This window comes from Macaca fascicularis, chromosome 7, assembly GCF_037993035.2.
Source record: "Macaca fascicularis isolate 582-1 chromosome 7, T2T-MFA8v1.1".
Taxonomy (NCBI): Eukaryota; Metazoa; Chordata; class Mammalia; order Primates; family Cercopithecidae; genus Macaca; species Macaca fascicularis.
This window is the reverse complement of record NC_088381.1, coordinates 112,988,424-113,012,129: the sequence shown is the minus strand read 5'-3', so window position 1 is coordinate 113,012,129 and position 23,706 is coordinate 112,988,424. Positions and strand designations below refer to the sequence as shown.

Sequence of the window (23,706 nt, the reverse complement as noted above, 5' to 3'; positions counted from 1 at the left end):
CCTTCTAGGCTTTCTTATCTCTTCATGGATCTATGATGCATTTAGTTACTTTGTTCAAATTTTAGTTATTCCTCTTTCTCTCCCTCTCCTCCAACACTTAGTCACTAAATCCTTTGAAATATCTCTTGCATCCATCCCTTTTTTCCTAATCCTGATACCCTGCTAATCCTCATAAAAATGAACAACTTACACCTAAATCAGTCTAATAAGCATGTGATCGGTTTTCCAGTCTCCAATCTCTAGCTTTTCTTTAAAACAAAACAAAACAAAACAAAACTACACATTGCTGCTTTTGTGATTAATTTTTCTAAACAGAGTTTTAAAAAGAAAAGACCCCCTCCCCCAAAACAGAAACAAACAAAAACCATCCAGCAGTCTCAAATTACTGTCAAAATAACAGGTTAAATTCCTTAGCATGGTATTCAAGAGCCTCCAATCTAGCCCCTCCCTCTCTCTTGTAATCATATTTCCCACCACTACTTTTGGCAGGTGGGAATGGAGTCTCGCTCTGTTGCCAAGGCTGGAGTGCAGTGGCGCCATCTTAGCTCACTACAACCTCTACCTCCTGGGTTCAAGTGATTCTCCTGCCTCAGCCTCCTGGGTAGCTGGGATTACAAGTGCGTACCACCACGCCCAGCTAATTTTTTTTTTTTTTTTTTTTTTGACGCCCAGCTAATTTTTGTATTTTTACTAGAGACGAGGTTTCACCATGTTGGCCAGGCTCGTCTCAGACTCCTGATCTCAAGTGATCTGCTCCGCCCCCCCACCGACCTTTCAAAGTGGTGTGATTACAAGCGTAAGCCACTCGCCTGGCCTGCCACCACTACATTTAAAAAAATCATCCTTCCAAACAAACTGGTCTATTTATCTCCAAAATGGGCTACAGGAATATGTAATTGAAATATTTATGATTTTTTTTTCTGGAAATTTCATATTTAATGTCACTAACCAATGCCTGGCTCTTGATCATCTTTTTTCTCTTTTTTTTGTAATTTTTGAGACAAGGTCTCACTTTGTCCCCCAGGCTAATGTGCAGTGACACTATGATCTCAGCTCACTACAGCCTCAACCTCCCAGGCTCAAGTGATCCTCCACCTGAGTCTCCCAAGTAGCTGGGACTACAGACATGTGCCACCATGCCTGGCTAATTTTTGTATTTTTTTAGAGTCTTCTACTATATGTCCAGGCTGCTCTCAAACTCCTGGGCTCAAGCACTCCTCCTGCCTTGGCCTCCCAAAGTGCTGGGATTACAGGCGTGAGCCACTGCTCCTGGCTTTGATCTTCTTTTAGTAACTACCGCTTCTATCAATAATTTGATGTTTAACTCTCCAATTTGCTATATTATCTTTTAATCTTCACATTTTTGTCTAAGTAAATTAGAAACATTTAGGCACAAAAATCTCATTTTTATATCTATGTCATACATGTATGGTTAGTATTCACTGAGGAAGGCTCAATTATAATATCAGCTAAACGTTTTTTTTTTCTTTTTCCAAACAGCCAATTGTCCTTTGTAATCTGCTCCACCCTTTTTGGAGGGCACAGTGGAATGTGGGAGGAGAGGAGAAAACTAACTTTACCTCATATTTTGCTCCAATAAGTTAACTTAACTCTTCATGATTGTCAATCAGTGCCCTTTTCCAGAAAGCACATCCCCATGCACACATCTTTAAAAACTTATAATGATTTTGTGAATGTTGCCATCACAGTTTTAAAGCACACAAATCACAAACTATCCTCAACTTTTCATGTTAGTATTTATACAAACGGAAACCATTTATATTTCCCTTAAATCAGCTCAGGTGGTGCTGCCCAGTTCTTTTCAAAAAGAAGGCTAGGCCAGGCACGGTGGCTCACACCTGTAATCCCAGCACTTTCAGAGGCAGTGGAGGGAGGATTGCTTGAACTCAGGAGTTTGAGACCAGCCTGGTCAACATGGTGAAACCCTGTCTCTACCAAAAAATACAAAAAAAAATTAGCCAGGCTTGGTGGTGCATGCCTGTAGTCCCACCTACTTGGGAGGCTGAGGCAGGAGAATCGCTTTAGCCCAGGAGGTGGAGGTTGCAGTGAGCTGAGATTATGCCACTGCACTCCAGCCTGGGTGACAGAGTGAGAACCTCTGTCAAAAAAAGAAGGCTAAAGCATGTCATACATTTAACACCTTTAAGAAGGCCAACATATTTAAAATTTCTCTGTGTGGGGTCTCATAGGAAGAACTACAAATTTTTCTATTTAAAAAGGCAGTCTAATTTTCTTCAATTTATGCTAAGGCTTCAGAAGGCCCAAATTATTATTTTATTTCTAGTCAATCAATCATATATATAAAGCAGAATATGAAGAGTTAGATGCATTTGATGGCTACATTGATCAATTTAACTTTACTTTGTTTTAGAAAAATGTTTAGAAATGAAATCACATAATTTAACTCAATTACTAGAAATAAAACAATTTAACATAATTGTATGCTTAATGTTCTGGTTTTAGTCGTTAGCAATTTTGAGCAAAATTATTGCTTTCCAGTATTTTTAAAATACTAATTTTTAGGTTTAGAAGTAGAGGGCTAGTATACAAATCTAGTTAGCAAGGAGAGATACTTCTGGGAGAAATTGATATCGAAACTATTTCTGAAGGAAACTGTAAGAATACAGGACCAAAGAAGCATTTTCATATTTTTAAATTTACTGTTAAAAACAAAATGTTCACTACTGATTTTCACATAAGGCATAAGAACCCCAGTATCATGTGCTGGTCTTATTGACTATACACATGATGACTGGTAGCTAAAAGTTTAAAATACGTAATAACATTACATTTCAGGTATTATTTTAAGAGTTTTTTTTTTTTTTTTAAAGGTAAAGCTTGATTAAACAAATGATCTACACTTGAGATAACTTTAATTCACTCAACAAACATCTTCAAGTGCCTCCTGTGTGCCAAGCACTGTGCTAAAGATACTGGATACTAAGATTAAAATAATCTCTGTTTTCAATGTGCTCAGAGTATAGTGGGAAATAAAACTTGTGAAGAATAAATTTCAATTCACTGTAATAAGAAGCACTGTGATAGAGAAAGCTTAGGATGAGATGGAGCATGTGATGAAAGAAGACCTCAGATAAGGCAACAAAGGATTAGATGTCATCCAGAAAAGGGGGTCAGAGGATGGATATGGAAGGGCAATCTAGGCAATGATCAGTATATGTAAGGCCAGAGAACTCAACAGGTTAAATGTACACAGGCCAGGAATAAGCATAGGGCAATTTTTGCGGAAGCAGTAAGAGGAAAGGGGGCTATTACTGAATTCTGTATTTTATCTTGAAGATTGTTGGAGCCAATGAAGGATTTTAACCAAAGTGAGTGTAATCAGGGTGAGATTTGAGAACTCTGAAAGGTGGGTTACAAGATCAGATTCGTTCTTAGAAAGACCAATTCTGAAGTCAGTATAGTTGATCCAGGAATCATTTTATCTTTACCATATCTCGTAATTTTGAAAAAAAATCTATAAACAGGGCTAGAAAACTAAATATAGTCACCAGTTGACTTCACTAAGATTTTATAAATCATGATACTCTCAGTACTACCAAAATATTATATCCAATGTTCTTATATTGTTAAAAAGGGAGTTATCCTAATACAAAAGCTGTGTTGTTCTGAGTCACTAGAAAAAAAAAAAAAGGTTCAAACTCACTTCATTAAAAAAAAGAAAAGGTGGGGGAGGCCAGGCGTGGTGGCTCACACCTGTAATCCCAGCACTTTGGGAGGCTAAGGCAGGTGGATCACCTGAGGTCAGGAGTTCACGACCAGACTGGCCAACATGGTGAAACCCTGTCTCCACTAAAAATACAAAAATTAGCCAGGAGTGTTGGCACGCACCTGTAAACCCAGTTACCTGGGAGGCTGAGGTGGGAGTATGGCTTGAACCTGGGAGGCGGAGGTTGCAGTGAGCCAAGATCTCACCACTGTACTCCAGCCTGGGTGACACAGTGAAACTCCATCCCACCCACCACCGCCGCCCCCCAAAAAAAGGGAAGGGCGGTTTAGGAAATAAAGAACATGGAATATGGAGAAAATGTGGAACCTAAGTCCTTTAACAAGATGTACACTGACCTTCAAAGACACTAAAACTAATACAATCTATTAACTTACATTAGACATAGCTATTCCCGCTAACAGAAAATAAAACTTGCTTCAACTTAGTATTTATTTTTACATTATGTTTAGGCTTTCACCTGGTAGAGCATCTATTGAGTTCATTAATTCCAATATAACACAGTTATTGGATGTTTTCAGTTGATCTATGTGAGAGTGGCTAATAAAAACATACACAGAAAGGGACAAAAATTCTGTTTTTAATCATTTAGCAATTTTAAGCAAAATTATTGCTATCTGGTATTTTAAAAAATATACACAGAAAGGGGTAAAGGAAACAAGATTTCTCTTTGTTAAAATGCTGAAGAAATTGGGAGAGCCAACCATAAAATTACACTCATCAAAAGTGTAATTAAAGCACTAAAGAACACTCCCCACCCCCGACCTTAATTGTACATTACTAAAGACCTATTTGCCACAGTTCTTTTATTTAGTATATCACGTCTACCTGTCAACAAAAACTTATAAGGCACGGTAAAAGGTAAAAACAAAGTCTGAAGAGACAGAACAAGCATCAGAACCAGCATTGGATATGGCAGAAATGTTGTATTAACTTTTTTTCCCAGACACACACACTGAAAGGGGTAAAGGTATCAGGAATTTTCTTTTTTTAAATGCTAAGATATTTTATTGCAACCATAAAATTATACTCATCAAAAGTGTAATTAAAGCACAATAGATCACTTCCCCACCTCTCACACCTTAATAGTACATTACTAAAGAACTATTTACCACAGTTCCTTTTACTTAGTATATTATGTCTACCTATCAACAAAAAATAATAAGGCACAGTAAAGGGAAAAATGAAGTCTGAAAAGACAGAACAAGCATCATAACTAGCATTGGATATGGCAGGAATTTTGGAGTTAACATACCAGGAATTTTCTAAGACTATAATTAATATGCTAAGGGCTATCGTGATAAAAGTAGACAACATGCAACAACAAACGGATAATGTAAGCCATGAAGCGTTGCTTCTAAGAAAGTACAAAAAAGAAACCTAGAGATCAAAAACATAGTAACAGAAAGAAAGAATGCCTTTAATGGGCTCATTAGTAAACTGGACATAGCTGGGGAAAGTATCACTGAGCTTGAGGATATGACAATAAAAACTTCCAAAACTTAAAGAAAAAAAGCCTGAAAAAAAGAGAAGAGAATATACAAGAACTGTGGGAAAATTACAATAGGTGTAACATGTGTACAATTGGATTACTAGGAAGAGAATATAGAAAAGAACAGAGGAAATATTTGAGGCGATAATTACTAAGAATTTCCCCCAGTTAATGTTAGAAACCTAACCACAGATCTAGGAAACTCAGAGAAAAACCAGGAGAAATGCCAGAAAAACTACACCTAGGCATATCATCTTCAAACTACAAAAAATCAAAAATAAAAATCCTGAAAGAAGCTAAAGGGAAAAAAAATTACCTATGAGGGAGCAAAGATAAGAATTACATCTAACTTCTCAGAAACCATACAAACAAGAAGAAAGTGGAGTGAAATATTTAAAGTACTGAGAGAAAAAAAACCCAAAACATCAACTTAGAATTCTTTTTTTTTTTTTTTTTTGAGACGGAGTCTCGCTCTGTCGCCCAGGCTGGAGTGCAGTGGCCGGATCTCAGCTCACTGCAAGCTCCGCCTCCCGGGTTCACGCCATTCTCCTGCCTCAGCCTCCCGAGTAGCTAGGACTACAGGCGCCCGCCACCTCGCCCGGCTAGTTTTTTGTATTTTTTAGTAGAGACGGGGTTTCACCGTGTTAGCCAGGATAGTCTCGATCTCCTGACCTCGTGATCCACCCGTCTCGGCCTCCCAAAGTGCTGGGATTACAGGCTTGAGCCACCGCGCCCGGCCATCAACTTAGAATTCTATACCCTGGGAAACAGTCTTTCACAAGTGAAGAAAAATAAAGACATTCTCAGACAAACAGAAATTGAGAGAATTTGTTGTTAGTACGATGTACCTTGTAAGAAACATTGAAGTTTTAAAGAGAAAAGGAAAATTATATAGGTCAGAAACCTGAATAAAGGAAGTGCGCTGGAGGAGAATAATTAAAGGTTAAAAAAAAAAAAAACTTATTTTTCATAAACAGATCTAACAGAAAACCATTCAAAATAATAGCAACAATGTATTTGATTATGTATGCTTCTGTGTGTGTCTCTGTGTTTATGTATAAATGAAATGAATGACAGCATTAAACAGGTGACAGGAGGAAGAAATTAGGAATATTCTGTTATTATAAGGTACTTGGGTTACCTGTGAAGTAGTATATTGTTACCTGAAAGTGAATGTGGATTAGTTAGTTGTAAATGTGTATTGCATACTCTAGGGAAACTACTAAGAAAAAAAAAAAAAAAAAAAAAGCAGCAGTATAATTGATATGCTAAGAAAGAAGAGAAAACTGAATCATGTTAAACTCTCAATTAAAACCACAAGGAGTCAAAAAACAGAAGACAAAAACAGGAACAAAGACCATGAGCAACAAATAGAAAACAACAGTTATGGTAGATATTAATCCAACTATATCAATAAACACTTTAAATGTCTAACAATTAAAAGACGGAGATTGTCAGAGTGATCAAAAAACAAGACCCAAGTACAGTAAGTTCTCACTTAACATCACCAATAAGTTATTCGAGACTGCCACTTTAAGCACAACAATGTATAACAAAACCAATTTGTTTTTCTCATCAACATTATAGCAAAATGATGTTGAACAAAATAGCATTAATGGAGGACTTACTGTATGTCATTTCACTGAAAGTCATGGTTTCCAAGAGCCTATTGAGGAACTTAAATAAGTAATTACTATATATGCTGTCTATAAGAAATCCACTTTAAATATAAAGACAGATATAAATTAAAAGTAAAGAGATGGAGAAAGGTACACCATGCTAACATTAATCAAAAGAAAGCAAGAGTAGCTATATTAATTTCAGACAGAGCAGACTTCAGAGCAAGAAAAGTTATCAGGGATAAAGAGGGGTATCACATAATAGTAACAGGATTAATATTCCAATAAAACAAAACAATTCTTAATGTATGCCCAACAACAGTGTCAAATTAAATGAGGCAAAGACTGATAGAATTACAAGAAAAAATAGACAAGCCCACTATTATAGTTGGAGACTTAATTACCCCTCAATCAGAAATGGACAGATCCAGCAGGCAGAAAATTCAATAAAGACAGAGTTGAACTCAACATCATCATCAATCAACTAGATGTAATCGATATCTATAGATTACTTTATCCAACAACAGATTGCACATTCTTCTCAAATTCACATGGAACACTAAGAAACAACACGTTCTATCGCCACACACACACACACACACACACACACACACTTTAACAAATTTAATAGAAATCATACAATATCTGCTCTCAGATCAAATTAAAATGGTGATGTGGTTTGGGTTTGTGGCCTGGCCCAAATCTCATTTCAAATTGTAATCCTCAATGTTGAAAGAGGGGCTGCTGGGAGATGATTGGATCATGGGGTTGGATATCCCCTTTGCTGTTCTCATAATAGTGAGTTCTCAAGAGATCTGGTTGTTTAAAACTGTATAGCATCTCTCTTTGCCCTCTCTTCCTCCTTTTCCAGCCATGTAAGAGGTGACTCCTTCCTCTTCACTTTCTGCCATAATTGTAAGTTTCTGAGGTCTCCCCAGCCATAAGGAACTGTGAGTCAGTTAAATCTCTTTTCTTTATAAATTACCTTGTCTCAGGTAGTTCTTTATAGCAATGTGAGAACAGAATACAGATGGAAAACCCCAAAATACTTGTAGATTAAACACACTTCTAAGTTACATATAAGTCAAAGAAATCTCAAGTGAAATTTTAAAATATTTTGAATTAAATGAAAATACAATGTATCTAGATTTGTGGTATGCAGTGAAAGCAGTGCCTGGAAGAGGAAATTTATGGCATTGAATGAATATATCAGAAAAGAAGAAAGATCTAAAATCAATCATCTAAGTGCACATCTTAGGAAACTAGCAAAGGAAGAGCAAATTAAATCCAAAGTAAGCAGGAGAAAAATAAAAAATAAAAAATTAGCATAGAAATCAGTGAAACTGAAAACAGGAAATCAACAGAAAATCAACAAAAACAAAAGCGGGTTCTTGGAAAAGATCAATCAAATTGGTAAGCCTCTGGTCAGGCTAACTAAGAAGAACAGAGAAACAAATTACTAATATGAGAAATGAAAGAGAGACTATGACTACAAATCCCGTAAACATTAAAAGGATAATAAAGGAATACTGTTAACAACTCTATGTTCATAAATTGGGTAACCTAGATGAAATGGATCAATTCCTTGAAAGACACAATGTGCAAAAACACATACAAGAAGATAAGGATAATTTGACTAGGTCTGTATCTGTAAAGAAATTGAATAATTAATAACGTTCCAAAACAGAAAGCACCAGATTCAGATGGGTTTACTAATGGACTCTACTAAACATTTTTTAAAAAAAATTATACCAATTTTCTACAATTAATTTCAGAATATAGAAGCAGGGAGAATACTTTCTGACTCATTCTACAAGGCCAGCACCACCCTAATACAAAAACCAGCAAAGACTTTATAAGAAAAAAAACAAAAACAAAAACAAAAACAAAACAAAACAAAATCCCCACAGACCAATATCACCCATGAACAAACATGTGAAAATCCTCAACAAAATATCAGTAAATTGAATCCAACAATATATAAAATGAATAATACACCACAACCAAGTGGGATTTATCCCAGGTATGCAAGGCTGGCTCAACATTTGAAAATCAATTAATATAACCCATCACATCATCAGGTTTAAGAAAAATCACATAATTATATCAATAGATGCAGGAAAAAAGCATTCGACAAAAACTAATATCCATATATGATGAAAACTCTCAGTAAACTAGGAATACAGGGGGAACTTTCTCAATTTTATAAAGAACACTACAAAAAAGCATACAGATAACATCATAATTATGAAAAACTCAAAACTTTCCCACTAAGATTAGAAACAAGGCAAGGATGTCCTCTCTCATCACTGCTTTTCAATATCATACTGGAAGTCCAAACTAATGCAGTAAGACAAGAAAAGGAATAAAAAGTATACAGATTGGAAAGAAAGAAAATTGTCTTTATTCACAGATGACATGATTGTCTGCATAGAAAGTCTCAAAGAATTAACAACAACAAAAAAATCCTCCTGCAACTAATACATGATTATATTATAGCAAGCTTGCAGGACACAAAGTTAATGTGCAAAAGTCAAGCATTTTCCTCTATACCAGCAATGAACCAGTGGAATTTGAAATTAAAAAAAAAAAAAAATTACCATTTACATTAGCATACAAAAGTAGGGTACTTCAATATAAATTTAGCAAAATACGTACAATATCTATATGAGGAACGTATAGAACTCCAATGCAAGATATCAAAGAAGAGCTAAATAAATGAAGAGATAATCCATGTTTGTGGATAGGAAGACTCAATATTGTCAAGCTGTTAGTTTTTCTCAACGTGATCTATAGATTCAATGCAATCCCAACCAAATTCTCAGCAAGTTATTTTTTGGACATCAACAAACTGATTCTAAAGTTTATAATGAGAGGCAAAAAACCCAAACCCAGAAGAGTGAACTCGACATGGAAGGAAAACAACAAAGTCAGAAGACTGACACTACGGAACTTCAAGATTTACCATAAAGCTACAGTAATCAAGACAATGTGTTATGGGCAAAAATAGACACACCAATGGAGCAGAGTAAAGAGCCCAGAAAAAGACCCACATGAATACAGTCAGCTGATCTTTGACAAAGAAGTAAGGACGATGGAGAAAAGACAGTGTTTTCAACAAATGGTGCTGCAACAACTGAACATGCACATGTGAAAAAATGAATCTAGAAAGAGATCTTACAGCTTTCATAAAAATTAACTCCAAATGGATCATAGGCTTAAATGTAAATTGTATAACTATAAAATACCTAGAAGATAACACAGGAGAAAACCTAGATGATCTTGGGTATGGTGATGACTTTTTAGATATGATACCAAAGGCATGATCCATGAAAGAAAAAACTGATTCACTGGACTTTATTAAAATTTTAAAACTTCTGCTCTGAGAAAATTAATGTCAAGAGAATGAGAAGACACGACACAAACTGGGAGAAAATATTTTCAAAAGATACATCTGATAGGCCAGGCGCAGTAGCTCGTGCCTGTAATCCCAGCACTTCAGGAGGCCAGGGTGGGCAATTGCTTGAGTCCAGTTCAAGACCAGTCCGGCCAACGTGGTGAAATCCCATCTCTATTAAAAATACAAAAAATTAGTCGGGCATGATGGTGTGAGCCTGTAGTCTCAGCTTCTTGGGAGCCTGAGGCAGAAGAATTACTTGATCCTGGGAGGCAGAGGTTGCAGGGAGCCGAGATCGCACTGTACTCCAGCCTGGGCGACAGAGCAAGACTCTGTCAAAAAAAAAAAAAAAAAAAAAGGGAACGGAAGGGGAAGGGGAAGGGGAAGGGGGAAGGAAGGAACCATGAAAAGACATAAAGAAAACTTAAATGCATTTTACTAAGTGAAAGAAACCAATCTGAAAATGCAAGATACTATATAATTCCAAGTATGTGACATTCTGGAAATGACAAAACTATGGAGACAGAAAAAAAGACCACTGGTTGCTAAGGGTTGGGAATGGGGTGAGGGAGGGAAGAATGTACATGTAAAGAACAGAGAATTTTTAGGGCACTGAAACTACTGTTATGATACTATAATGGTGGATACAAGACATGGATACACTGTCAAAACCCCATAGAATGTACTGAACATAAGACATGGATGCATTTGCCAAAATCCCATAGAATGTACAACACAAGAGTGAACCTTAATGCAATTATGGGCTTTGGGTGATAATTATATGTTAATGTGGGTTCACTGATTATAACAAATGTACCCCTAAACTACAGGATGAGGTGGGTCAGGTTGTTCTTGTGTGGACAGGGGTATATGGGAACTATCTGTACTCTCTGTTCAAATTTGCTGAGAACCTAAAACTGCTTTAAAAATTAAAGTCCAGACCGGGTGCGGTGGATCACGCCTGTAATCCCAGCACTTTGGGCAAAGGCCAAGATGGGAAGATCACGAGGTCAGGAGATAGAGACCATCCTGGCTAACATGGTGAAACCCCATCTCTACTAAAAATACAAAAAAATTAGCCGGGCATGGTGGCGGGTGCCTGTAGTAGCTGTAGTCCCAGCTACTCTTGAGTCCAGGAGCCTGAGGCAGAAGAATTACTGTAGTCTCAGCTACTCATAAGGCTGAGGCAGGAGAATGGCATGAACCCGGGAGATGGAGCTTGCAGTGAGTCAAGATTGCGCCACACAGCACTCTAGCCTGGGCGACAGAGTGAAACTCCATCTCAAATAAATAAATAAATAAAGTCCAATAATTTAAAATATGTATGTATATATATTTTTAAAAACTGCACACATAAACTGTTTAGATATTTATTCCCTGTCCTCTATTAAAATAGTTCCTCTAAGACCTTTTTTGAACAAGTAATTACAACTTCATTTCTGGGTAAAGTTTTGATTTCACCACCGCATCTTTCAAAAGCAAAGTATGTCTATGCTGGCATTTCAGAAATGCACTTATCTTCAGATTCTTGTTTCTTTGGCCAGCACCAGAATCTTTTTAATAATATATACACTGACATCTTAGACTTGACACATGATAAGCAGTCTTAAGAGTAATGCTTAAAAAAAAATCATCACTGCCAGATAATGCTTATAATACAAGGAAATAACATATAACCAGATTATATAAATCTGAAAATTCTTTCCAAAAAATCTACACATTTTGGGATTGGAAGGAACCAGAGAGAACACTCAATTCACCTCCTCCCATTTGAGGTCTATTGCAGAAGGTCCAAACTCATTATTTGCAAGATATTATCTCCATACTTTACCCTTATCTACATCTCCAGTATCATCTGCTACTTCCCACTAGGCCCCTTGTGTCTGCTGTGCAAAAACTCCCCATTCTCTTATTAATTTACTAAGTTCTTTCATATAATCAGTGTCTCTAAACACGCTATTCCTTTAGTCTGAAATTCACTGAGATCTATCCACACGTAACAAGTGCCTATTCATCTTTCATAACACTGTTTGAATATTAATTAAAATTAAGACAAAAGACTTAATTTAAGAAAAGTTTGACCACAAAATTCTGACTGTGGAATAATTCTAAACACAAAAAGAACTGTAATGAAATCTTAAACTTTAGTAGGTAGTTGGTTGCTGTTACTGGTCTAGCAATTTTTTTTGGGGGGGAGGGTTACTGTAGGATACAGCATATGAATAAATATTGCTGGTGTTGGGAAGCAGGGATTTTATTATGAACAAAGGGAGATTCAAATATGGAATAAAGGAAGATGAGAAAGAACCCTGTAGTATTAGTTTTGAACTGGAGGTATTAATATAAATGCATTAAATAACAAGCGAACAAAAAACAGATACTCCTTGGTTCTGTCCACTGAAAGGGTGAAACCACAATGGCAAGAAATAGCAATGAGCAAATCTATACTCAGACTTTTGTTTTCAAATACCGCTGCCCAATAAAAAGGCAGTACTAGGACTTCTGAAAAAATGGCTGATTCCAAGTCTGAAGCAAGAAAAAACCAAAGTAAGGCTAAGCATCATGTTACTCTTGTTTTGTTTCATTTTGTTTTTGAGTCTGGGTCTTGCTCTGTTGAGCAGGCTGGAGTGCGGTGGCACAATCATGGCTCACTGCTGCAGCCTGGAACTCCTGGGCTCAAGCAATCCTCCCACTTCAGCCTCCGAAGTAGCTGGGACTATAGGCATGCACCACCATGCCTGGCTAAGTTTTTTTATTTTTATAGAGATGAGATCTCACTATGTTGCCCAGGCTGGTCTCGAACTCCTAGCCTCAAGAAATCATCCCAAATATTATGTTAAGGAAGTGCTCAAAGACTAAAGAACAGTCATGTTAAAAGGACACAGGAGCCAGTCACTAGTCAAATTTGGGACACTTTTAGCACAAAAAAGTTAAAAAAAATTTAGTAACAAAAAATAATACATAATTATTACACATATAAGAAAAAAAAGAATTGCAGATAGAGAAGAAATGTTACAATGTTTTTAAATTACTCTTTTTGTAATTAATTTGTTATTATTATTATTATTATTTTTGAGACAGAGTCTCCCTCTGTTGCCTAGGCTGGGGTGCAGTGGTGCGATCTCAGCTCACTGAAACCTCAGCTTCCTGGGTTCAAGTGATTCTTTTGCCTCAGCCTCCCGAGTAGCTGGGATTACAGGTGTGTACCACCACACCGAGCTAATTTTTGTATTTTTAGTAGAGATGGGGGTTTCACCATGTTGGCCAGGCTGGTCTCGAACTCCTGACCTCAGGTGATCTGCCTGCCTAGGCCTCCCAAAGTGCTGGCATTACAGGTGTGAACCACCCTGCCCAGCCTTTGTAATTTAAAAATTACAATTTGGGCTGGGTGCGGTGGCTCAGGCCTGTAATCCCAGCACTTTGGGAGGCTGAGGGGGGTGGATCACGAGGTCAGGAGTTTGAGACAGGTCTGGCCAACATGGTGAAACCCTGTCTCTACTAAAAATACAAAAATTAGCTGGGCATGGCAGTGGGCGCCTGTAATCCCAGCTACTCAGGAGGCTGAGGTGGGAGAATCGTTTGACCCCAGGAGACAGAAGTTGCAATGAGCTGAGAGACTCCATCTCAAACAAAAACAAAAACAAAATTACAATTTGTAAGTCCCCAGTATAATAAATAATACAGATAAAGACCATTGATGGATGCTAAACACAGTGGGTGAAAAGTTGTTGGGGTATTCTTACGGTCTCCAAGTATCATTTTACTATTATGCTATATGCTAATTCTATATACTAATTCTAAGATTATATGCTAATTCTAAAGAGGAAAATGTACCTTTACAATGGAGAGATCTGGCTATTACCACCTTATCCAAACATTAAGCATTATCCAAAAAATTAAGCATCACCAGTGATGGGACAACCTGATATCATTTGCCTCATAATGTAATGTACTGTGAAGTTCACACTACTTAGCTTCTCCTTCATATATACGTATCTCCTATGTAATATTTTCCTAAAAATATTTATTTTGAATCTAATCAAGTAAACATATAAATTTAAAACTAGGGACATTCTACAAAACTACCCCAAACTCTTTTTATAAAAGGCCAAAGCCATGAAAAAACAAAGAAACAAACAACAAGCAGGATATTATTCTAGATAAAATTACAAGGAACATTAACCACATGAACCTTGACTAGATCCTGGATGATAAAAGTAAAACAAGAAATATAAAACACTTTTGGAGACAATTGGGGAAATTTAATTACAGGCTGTCTGCTACATATTACTGAATTACTACTGATAGTCTGAGGTGCAATAATGATTTATGGATATAAAGGAGAATGTCATTCCTAGGAGATATATGCTGAGATATTTAGGAGTGAAATCTCAAGATATCCACAATTTACTTTCAAATGGTTCAGCAAATACGGAGGAAATACGTCAAGATGTTACATCTGGTAAATACAGATGAAGTATATGGGTATTCATTGTACTCTTACCTATAGATTTGGAATTTTTTAAATAAAAGCTTCGGGGGTAAAATCTCAGTTCAAATGTCATATCTTCTGCGGATGCTTTTTTTTTTTTTTTTTTTTTACTTTTCTAGTGGAATTATTTTTTCTATCTTCAGTATTCCTGCAGTCTTTGTATTTCTACTTTAGCACTTAGCGAATTTGTTAATTGCTAATTCCTAGGTCTGACCTTTTTCCTAAACTGTGTGAAACTGGCCTCATCTTCATTCCCAGAATTTAGCTCTTTATCTGGCACCTACTAGGTATTCAATGTTTGTTGTATGATGAGATAAACTGACATGCCACAGTAACAAACTCAAACTGAATCTAGGTATTGTCTATATCACGTGTCTCAAACTTAATTAAATCTATCAAGCAGGAAGCCTATTAAATGGTCCTTTTTGATCTGTACCATTATAATGAGTACCCACATCAACATTCAGTGGATTTAAAATTGATTTAAAACAAAGCATAACATGTTTCCCTCAAGCAGACTCACCCTTCAGTCATCGCAGGCATATTTTCATTTAAATTCTTCACACTTTCGACTCAAGAAAATTAGAGAAGCATACCTGCTCTACATCCTTGGAAGTGGAGGTCTGGTTTTCTCCCATGATTCCAGGCTGCTCATTTTCCCACGGTAATTTATTTTTTCCTTTTCCTGCACTTAATACCCTTCGGGTACAAATAGTTCGACTGTAAGATCCATAAATTTGCATGCTATCCCTTACGTGGTCACCACAGTGACAGTGTGCACTCTGAGTTCTGTTACCAGCCAAAAGCCAGTCCGTATCTGCTCCATGTGCCAAATGGTTTGATCTACCCCCGGCAGAAGATGGCATCAGTACTGCATATTCCACAAATCCCTGCTCTGTTAGCCTTGGTAAGGTTTTCCTAGCCAATCTGGCCTGCACAGCATTCATCACTCCATCTCCATTATCTTGCAGTTCAACAGTATCCACAGCTTTAAAAAGGATGCTGGTTTTACCTGAGCCCATTGATGATGCCAATACGGCAAAAGCTTCTAAAGCTGCTTGGCGTACCCTGCGTTTGCTATCTACAAGAGCTGGGGCAAGATCAAAGGACAGTTTGGGCAAGTCAAAATCCTCACTAGGATAGGTCAGCAGGGAGCAGATGCAAATGTTCACCACCTCCTCTCTCACTCTGGAATGCTTATGTTTGAGATGTTCCAGGAGTAAACAAAGCACCTGCTGAGGTCCTACTTCCTTCATTAGCTTGAGGAAGATTTTCATGTATTCTTGTTTGATCACCAACTTGTTGTCTGCCAGTACTTTGACAGAAGCTGCTATAACTGGTCCCAAGAACTGCTGTACCTGCTCTCCAAGGCGAATAACCAGTAAATGCAGGACTTGAAGTGTGCCATGAACCACTTTGAAGTTAGAATCGTCTAATAAATTATATAGCAAACTAATGAAGCCAACAAGACTAGAATGAGGAGTAGAACTAGGGTTAAATTTTCCCAGCACCTGCTTTAGTTCTTCGACGGCCTGGGTTCGGTTCTTATAGTCTTCCTGATCCAATAATCGTGAATGCAGCTCCTGAGGAATAATCCCAAATTTAAGATTGCTGTTGGAAAGAGTCACTGCACATGGAAGGGGATCTTCAGGAAATCCAGAGGCTTCCAGTTCCAAATAATAAGGAACTTGACTTCCAAACTGGGACTCCAGGCGGCGATTGTAGTGTCTCCTCAGGGCAGAGGGGAGACGAGAAATATACGATTGAAACCTGTCTTGGCCAAGTCGCTCCCCAATTTGTTGAAGGGCGGAGAAAGCTGTCTCAGATTCTTCTTCTGTCTCCTGATCACCAAGCTTTCGGGCTAGGGATATTATCACCTCGGTGAGATCCAGACCAAGCAACAAGTCCTCAGTAGTAAGCAAGATGGGAAGCAGTAGTGCTGTGGACGCTCTAAGTCGGGCATCGGTACTTTCCAGTCCTTGCTGTATAAGCGTTCTCAGCACCTCTCCAGAACTACGTTTCAGACATATATGCAGGATCTGCAGCGCATCTTTCCGCAGGGCTGGATTCTCTTCCCGTAACGAGACAACTAATTGAGGCAAAAGTGCTAAGCTAAAGGCCTCTTCCAGCTGGCCTGCCTCCCCCTGACCCCGGAGAACGTCTGAGAGAAGTTGCAAGCAGAGCCGCTTCTCATCACTACCTCCTTCCACAAGCACTCGGCCCAGTGCCCGATACAAAGCTTCCTTGCGTCGGGGGAAGCCAAGTCGACCGCCCCGCCGCGGCAAAGCAGCTTGCAAAGCCTGAAAGGCCTCAGAAGGATCCGGCGCGGTGCGGAGGAGTTGAAGCAGCCGAGTCTCCTCTTCATCTCCCCCTGACAAACCGCCTCCAGAATCAGACCAGCTGCTTGAGACTGCCTCCGAGGGCATCAAGAGGGCCGAGGCCAGAGGCGAAGTTGTAGTGGGGCAGGAACCGTGGTCCCCCGCAGCTCCACGGCAGTAGTAGTTTTTCTCTCCTCTCATAATGCCCCCAACTCCACTATCATCAGTCTCTGGGGCGGAAGGACGACTGCGGCTCTGGAGCCGATAGGCAGAGAGGACTGGAAAGGGCGGCAGCAGAAGCAGAGCGGAGGGCGCAGCCGCCATGCAGGGTCGTCAGGTGGCGGTGGTTGGAAGAAATCATTGCCGTCTCCGAAGGGCTCGATGGAGCCCGGACTTCCAGATCCTCTCCAAGCCCCAAGCTGCAGAAGAGGAAAAAGAACAGCTTCAGCCCGCCGCCAGGCCGCCCCCAACTCCGGGAGGCAGCCTCTGGCAAAATGGCCCCCGTCTGAGCCGTAGACCCCACAGCTGCCACCGGGCGTAACCAAGGGCACCACGTGACCAAACCGATTGCTTCCATGGTGATGTACCCAGCGCGGACCTCTTGACCCGGAAATCCACTTGCCGTGATGAATGCTGGGTTATGTAGTCCACGTCAGGTGTTGAGCCTAGGCCAAAGTCTCCTGGAAGAGGAAGTCAGAACGTTGCAAACGTAGCTAGAGCGGAGAAGGGAGGAGGGGTGAAGACATTAGACGGATGTGACGCTTTCCTTGCTCTGGGCGGAAGTTGCCCGCCCCACCCGTAAGAGTTGGGGTTTGACCGGAGCTAGTGAGGATCCAGCCCAGGCTCCAGTTGTCCGCGGCTCCTCCTCCTGTCGCTTCCCGTGTGATTACTGGGACTCAGGTATTTTCCTTTTGCTGTCCTCCAGCGGTGGAGACTTTGGCAGTGTTTTGCCTGAATGCCACTGGTGCTAGAGTAAGAGGCAAAGGACTGAGCGGAGCAGGTGGAAAGAGAGACGACATCTTCTTGTGCAGGGCTGGTTACCCTTGTAAACGCGTTACTCTCTGCCACCCTGAGTAACTGTGATCCTTTCCTCTTGCCATCTGCTTATCAGGACAGAAGATCCGGACCACGGCCAAGCTCACAAATCGGGTACTTTTTTTCAATTCCTGGTCTTTGGGGCCTTTTTTCGCCCCCGCCCTCCTCCCCTTTCTCCTTTTGTCGACTTCTCTTAACCCTCCGGCCGTAGAGGGTTAATTTTTGTTTGTTTGTTTTTTGTTTGTTTTTGACCACGTTTCCTTACCCTCATCACTTTGCGTTTTCTTTACAACGTACATAATCTGGAAATAGGTCTGTTTTTTTTTTTTTTTTTTCCCCCCTGTAGCTAACCGCCTCTCCCTTAGACGTTATCAAAGTCTTTCCTTCTAATGCAGTTCCTCGGTGGGACTCTCCCCTTCCCTCCGCCCCCTCCGTCTGCCGCCCTAGCCTCCCTGCAGGATCCTCAAGCATCTCTGCGGCCTTTCAGTCTCCTAGAGATAGAGATTGCGAAGACAATTTCACTTGCGGTGGAAGTTCTTGGCATCACGGTTCTAAGAGAATTCTGCCCTGTGGATTTAGGAATAATAGTAGACATTTATTTATTTTAGGCGAACTGAGAATTTTGTGTGCATTTTCTCCTTATCATAAATGATACTTAAACGAACACAGTGGAGGAGCTGGCGTATCTAGTGTGAGCCTGAATGCTTTGGAGTGTGGAAGAGAGATTTTTTTTTGAAGGAGTATTAATACAATTACTTTTGAATGACTCGTGCGAAAAGTCTAAGTTATCATTTGAAGACCCAAATTTATGCCCTTCAAATGCAAGTATTCCTACCCTTCTCTGTACCAGGTGGGATTTCTCTTAAATACTTTTTAAAGTCTTGGGATAATTGAGTCACATATGCTAAACAGCTTTATAAATAATGCTCCCAGCTGTTGCAAGCGCAAAAATAATTTCTGAATTTTTGCCTTAAATTACGATTTGAATATCAGTTTTGTTTTGTTTTTTTGGGGGGTGGGGATGGGGAATAGACTTAATATAAATGAGGCTGTGTAAATATAAATCCTATGTTTTGGTTTAAATTCTAGGCTGTTACTTGGGTTTTAATAAGCCATTTTCGTGTTTAAATGAATCTGCCTAAATTAGGTTTGGCTAACATGTTTCATTTTAGGGACAGGTTAAAGACAGGGAGGTGAAAAACAAGAAATGATTGTAGCAGTTGTCAATGAGAAAGTGTCTGTTTCTCATAGTCCCAACCTAAGAAGCTCAAATGTGTAGACCCATGTATTGCCCAGACTTGAGGAACCCAGTTCAAACTAACCTAGAGAATGATGTACACATTACAGTGCCAGTTTATGTTGAATCAGAATTTTCAAGTTGAAAATCCAGTGCGCTCTTTCTTGTATCGCAGAACTTGGGAAGCCAAGTTAATAACTAGAGGTTGTGTGGTAATCATGGAATCACAGAAAAGGACTTCGAAAGTCTTAAATGAGAGACGTGGATACTTAAGCAGTTATCCTGCCCTTTTCCTGGGAACAAAGCAAGATGAGTCTTCCTTTTGATTGTTTTTTTAGGTCCCTGTGAATCACTGTACATTACAGATTGCAATTTATTTTATATCTGTTATATTTTGTCTCTTTGATTGAAGACTTAGAAGATGCATTAGTCTCCGTAGTGGATATTTAGGAAATGGGACTTCATCAGCATCACGTCTTACTAATTATCTTTTAGAACTATTTTGTGGAACGTAAATCTCATTCATTGAGTGTGTATTCTGTTTATTATTAAGCAGATTTTTTTTAAATCTTACTTTGGAAATCTAGGAATTCTTCTTATATTGACTTAAAAAGCCTTTCGTATTTAATCATATATAGAGAGAGTACAAATTTATAATCAATTTTTAGAATAGTAGAATACACTGTCAGGTGTTTTATTAATAGTACACCTCAGAAGGTTAAAAGGAAGTGGTTAAGGATACATTGAAAATTGCAAATTCAGCTAAAACAAGTTTAAAATTTCAATAATTTCAAGAGTGTAGTTAAATTAGTGAATTATAGGAATGTGTGTGCTACATATGTTAATTTTTTTTTAGCTGAACTTAAGGGTAAACACAATTGCCCTAAAACCTCCTTTATTTCCAGAATCAGAGATAACATAGTAGTTCCCTGGGCGAATCACTATGATTTTTCTATGTTCTTACTCAAATTTTACAGACATCCAGGAATATTGAACATCAGTGTGAATTCTGTAAACTAGTAAGAATTTTGTATAGTTTGAGAAGTTATTGTGAAGAAATGCTATGCAAATGAAAGTTGCTATTAGTATTAACAAACAATTATAATAACACCATGTTTTGAGTATTTGCTATGTGCCAGGCACCATGCTAGGTACTTAGTAAATATTAAGTCATTTAATCCTCTCAAGAATTTTTTGAGGTTACATCTTCTACATTTGGACTGTGGAACATTTTATGGGTGTTTCCACAAAAGAGTAATTGGATAGAGGAAGAAAGTATAACTCACATTTGCTTAGAGCTTGGAGAAGGTTTTGGTGGAGGTCAGTGTTGAAACTTTAGGATAAAATTAAGATTTTTTTCCCATTATTCATATGTTTTATTATATATCATTTAATTATATATTTTTAAATTTGTTATTTTTTCTTTCAATCCTTGTTTGGTTGAAGATTATATATATTTTAATCTACCCTTTTTGGATTTCTATTCAAAATCTTTTTAGTTTCTTGTTTGAGGTAACACTTTAATAAGTTAAGAAATTATGAGCTTATTTTACAGCATTGAGTCAGTTTTCTTGATGTATATGAGTGATATATTTTCATCTACTTAGGTTTATCTTCCAAAGCCATTACATATTTCTGTCTTCAGTCAAAACTGTAATTTTAGAGAAAAATCCAACTTGTATTGCATGTTAATTACTATGTATAAGTTAACAGAATTTCACCTCTGTTGCAAACAGTTTTTCAGTGGACAGGGATTAATTATGTAACTTAGATGCCTGTCATAACATGGATTCAGAAATAACACAGAAGAAAGCAAGTTCCTAAAGTCATTACCACATTCAGTAAGAGTTCTGACAGGCTTCTAATTTTACTTTTGTTTGTCAAGTAATAAATAATAAAAGCCAAATCTCAGATAAAAGGAAAATATCCTAACTTGTTCCATAGGCTCACTGATAAAACTATATACCATTATTAGTTGAATTATCCTATGAGAAAAGAACTGTGGGAAAGAAATTTAAGAAAAGAGCAGATGTGATAAAATATTCTCCTAATTTCATAGATCAGTTATTTTCTCCTTTTAAAGAAAACTGTCTCTTTGAATTTTTTTTTTTTTTTTTTTTTTTTTGTAGTAATCTTGATTTCTCTTCACCATTTATTTACTCTGGGTGTGATCTATATTTATATGGTGGCAGATAATTGCCTCCCAACTGATTTCAGCACCACTGTTTTGTGGCTTAGGTGTCAATTAAGTAGATAGAGACTAAACTCACAACTTGACCTTTATTAACTTGGTTTCAGAGGCTAAAGTTAAGTTACTGTAGACTATGGAAAGTTTGATTTCGTTTTAATTTCAAATAGATACTTTTTATTCGATATTGACTAATGCAGTTACCAAGATTCAGAATACTATTAAGTGTTTGCTTTATCGTTTAAAAAAAAAAAAAGAAAGAAAGAACAAAAACTATAGCAGGGATATAGAGAAACCTGCTATACCAAATCTGCTTTTAGACAAATACCAGAAGGCAATGATTGTTCCATGGATCCTTCTTTATTTCATTTTAAAGCCCTGATGTATTTTTGTATCTAATGTGTGTATATTTTATAAAGATTTTATGTGAATGATCTATCCTCTTTGTGTTTCTGTTCTGCACATTTTTAATTTCTTGTTTGAGTTAAAATTTTAATACAATTAAGAAATTCTGAGCTTATTTAATAAATGAGTCAGTGTAATAGAATATTTAAGAATTATGTAGACAGAGTGCCAAGGTTTAAATCTTGCCTCGGTGGCCGGGCGCGGTGGCTCAAGCCTGTAATCCCAGCACTTTGGGAGGCCGAGACGGGTGGATCACGAGGTCAGGAGATCGATACCATCCTGGCTAACACGGTGAAACCCCGTCTCTACTAAAAAATACAAAAAACTAGCCGGGCGAGGTGGCGGGCGCCTGTAGTCCCAGCTACTCGGGAGGCTGAGGCAGGAGAATGGCGTGAACCCGGGAGGCGGAGCTTGCAGTGAGCTGAGATCCGGCCACTGCACTCCAGCCTGGGCGACAGAGCGAGACTCCGTCTCAAAAAAAAAAAAAAAAAATCTTGCCTCGGACTTAATTTCTCTGTGCCTCAAATTTCTTTATCTGTAAAATGTGTTATTTCTGAATCCATGTTATGACAGGTGTCTAAGTTACATAATTAATTCCTGTCCACTGAAAAACTGTTTGCAACAGACGTGAAATTCTGTTAACTTATACATAGTAATTAATATGCAATACAAGTTGGATTTTTCTTTAAAATTACAGTTTTGACTGAAGACAGAAATATGTAATGGCTTTGGAAGATAAACCTAAGTAGATGAAAATTTTACAGATAAAGAATAGTATTTACAGATAAAGAAAATTTTACAGAAAAAGTAATAATAACAGTACCTATTATATTGTTGCTCTGAGGATGAAAGGAATTAATACATGTAAAAAGCTTAGAACATTAACTGGTACATATGACAGTCAAAAGTATTCTAGACGCTCTTTTGTAGAATAATTTCATTTTATGAGAAGTGATAACAATTATAAATTGATTCAGTAAATATTTTAAGCAGCTCGACATTGTTTGGCATTTAATTTTTTTAATGTAATGTGTAGAGAGCATTGTTCTAAGATTAAGAAAACATTCTAGTCCCAGTAACGTTTTTTACTAATTATGTATCTTGCTAATTCATTTAACCTCTCTGAACTTAGGATTCTAAAACTGTAAGTCTCATTCAAAATTTAGTGCCTTATGTTTCTGTTGTTTAAGAAAAAACTCTCTTACTGTGCAAAATTTCAAAAACATGTAAAAGCAGAATAATATGATGAATATCTATTTACCTATCACGCATCTTCAATAGTTATCAACTCATGATGACATCTATATCCCCTTCCATTCCCTCATCCCCTATTATTTTGCAGCACATCCTAACAACATATTATTTCATCTACAAATATTTCAATACAGCTGATTATGGGGGCTCACACCTGTAATCGCGGCTCTTTGGGAGGCCAAGGCAGGAGGATTGCTTGAGGCCAAAAGTTCAAGACCAGCCTGAACAACATAGTGAGATCCCATCTCTACAAAAAATAAAAATAAAAAATATTAACCAGGCATGGTAGCATGCACTTGTAGTTCTAGCTACTCAGGAGGCTGAGGAGGGAGAATCCCTTGAGCCCAGGAATTCAAGGTTACAGTTGGCTATGATCACACCATTGTACACCAATTTCAGTATGTATTTGTAAAAGAAAAAAGCTCTTAAAAACACAACCACAATACCACTATTTAGCAACAAAAAATAGCAGTGACTAATTAATATATTAAAATCCAGTCAGT

At 37.9% G+C, this 23,706-nt stretch overlaps 2 protein-coding genes across 10 annotated transcripts in view; one reads left to right on the top strand and one right to left on the bottom strand.

The window, feature by feature from the left end:
* The window catches only part of TOGARAM1 (TOG array regulator of axonemal microtubules 1), a 115,572-nt gene extending 97,932 nt beyond the window's left edge, over positions 1-17,640 (bottom strand). For all 7 annotated transcript variants that reach the window (XR_012415758.1, XM_005561164.4, XM_045396347.2 and 4 more), the window contains exon 1: positions 15,363-17,640. Coding sequence is in view for 6 of the 7 variants with exons in the window: in XM_005561164.4 (XP_005561221.3) it covers positions 15,363-17,408 (2,046 nt within the window). In the remaining variant the exon portion in view is untranslated. The remainder of the gene's footprint in view (positions 1-15,362) is intronic.
* A 242-nt stretch (positions 17,641-17,882) lies between these two features.
* KLHL28 (kelch like family member 28) overlaps positions 17,883-23,706 on the top strand; it is a 38,598-nt gene continuing 32,774 nt past the window's right edge. The window contains exon 1 of one of the 3 annotated variants that reach the window (XM_015453222.3): positions 17,883-17,984. Coding sequence is in view for 1 of the 3 variants with exons in the window: in XM_015453221.4 (XP_015308707.1) it covers positions 18,928-18,969 (42 nt within the window). In the remaining 2 variants the exon portion in view is untranslated. Of the gene's footprint in view, positions 18,970-23,706 lie in introns of all 3 variants that reach the window. The other 2 variants (XM_015453221.4, XM_015453223.4) reach the window with 2 other exon arrangements.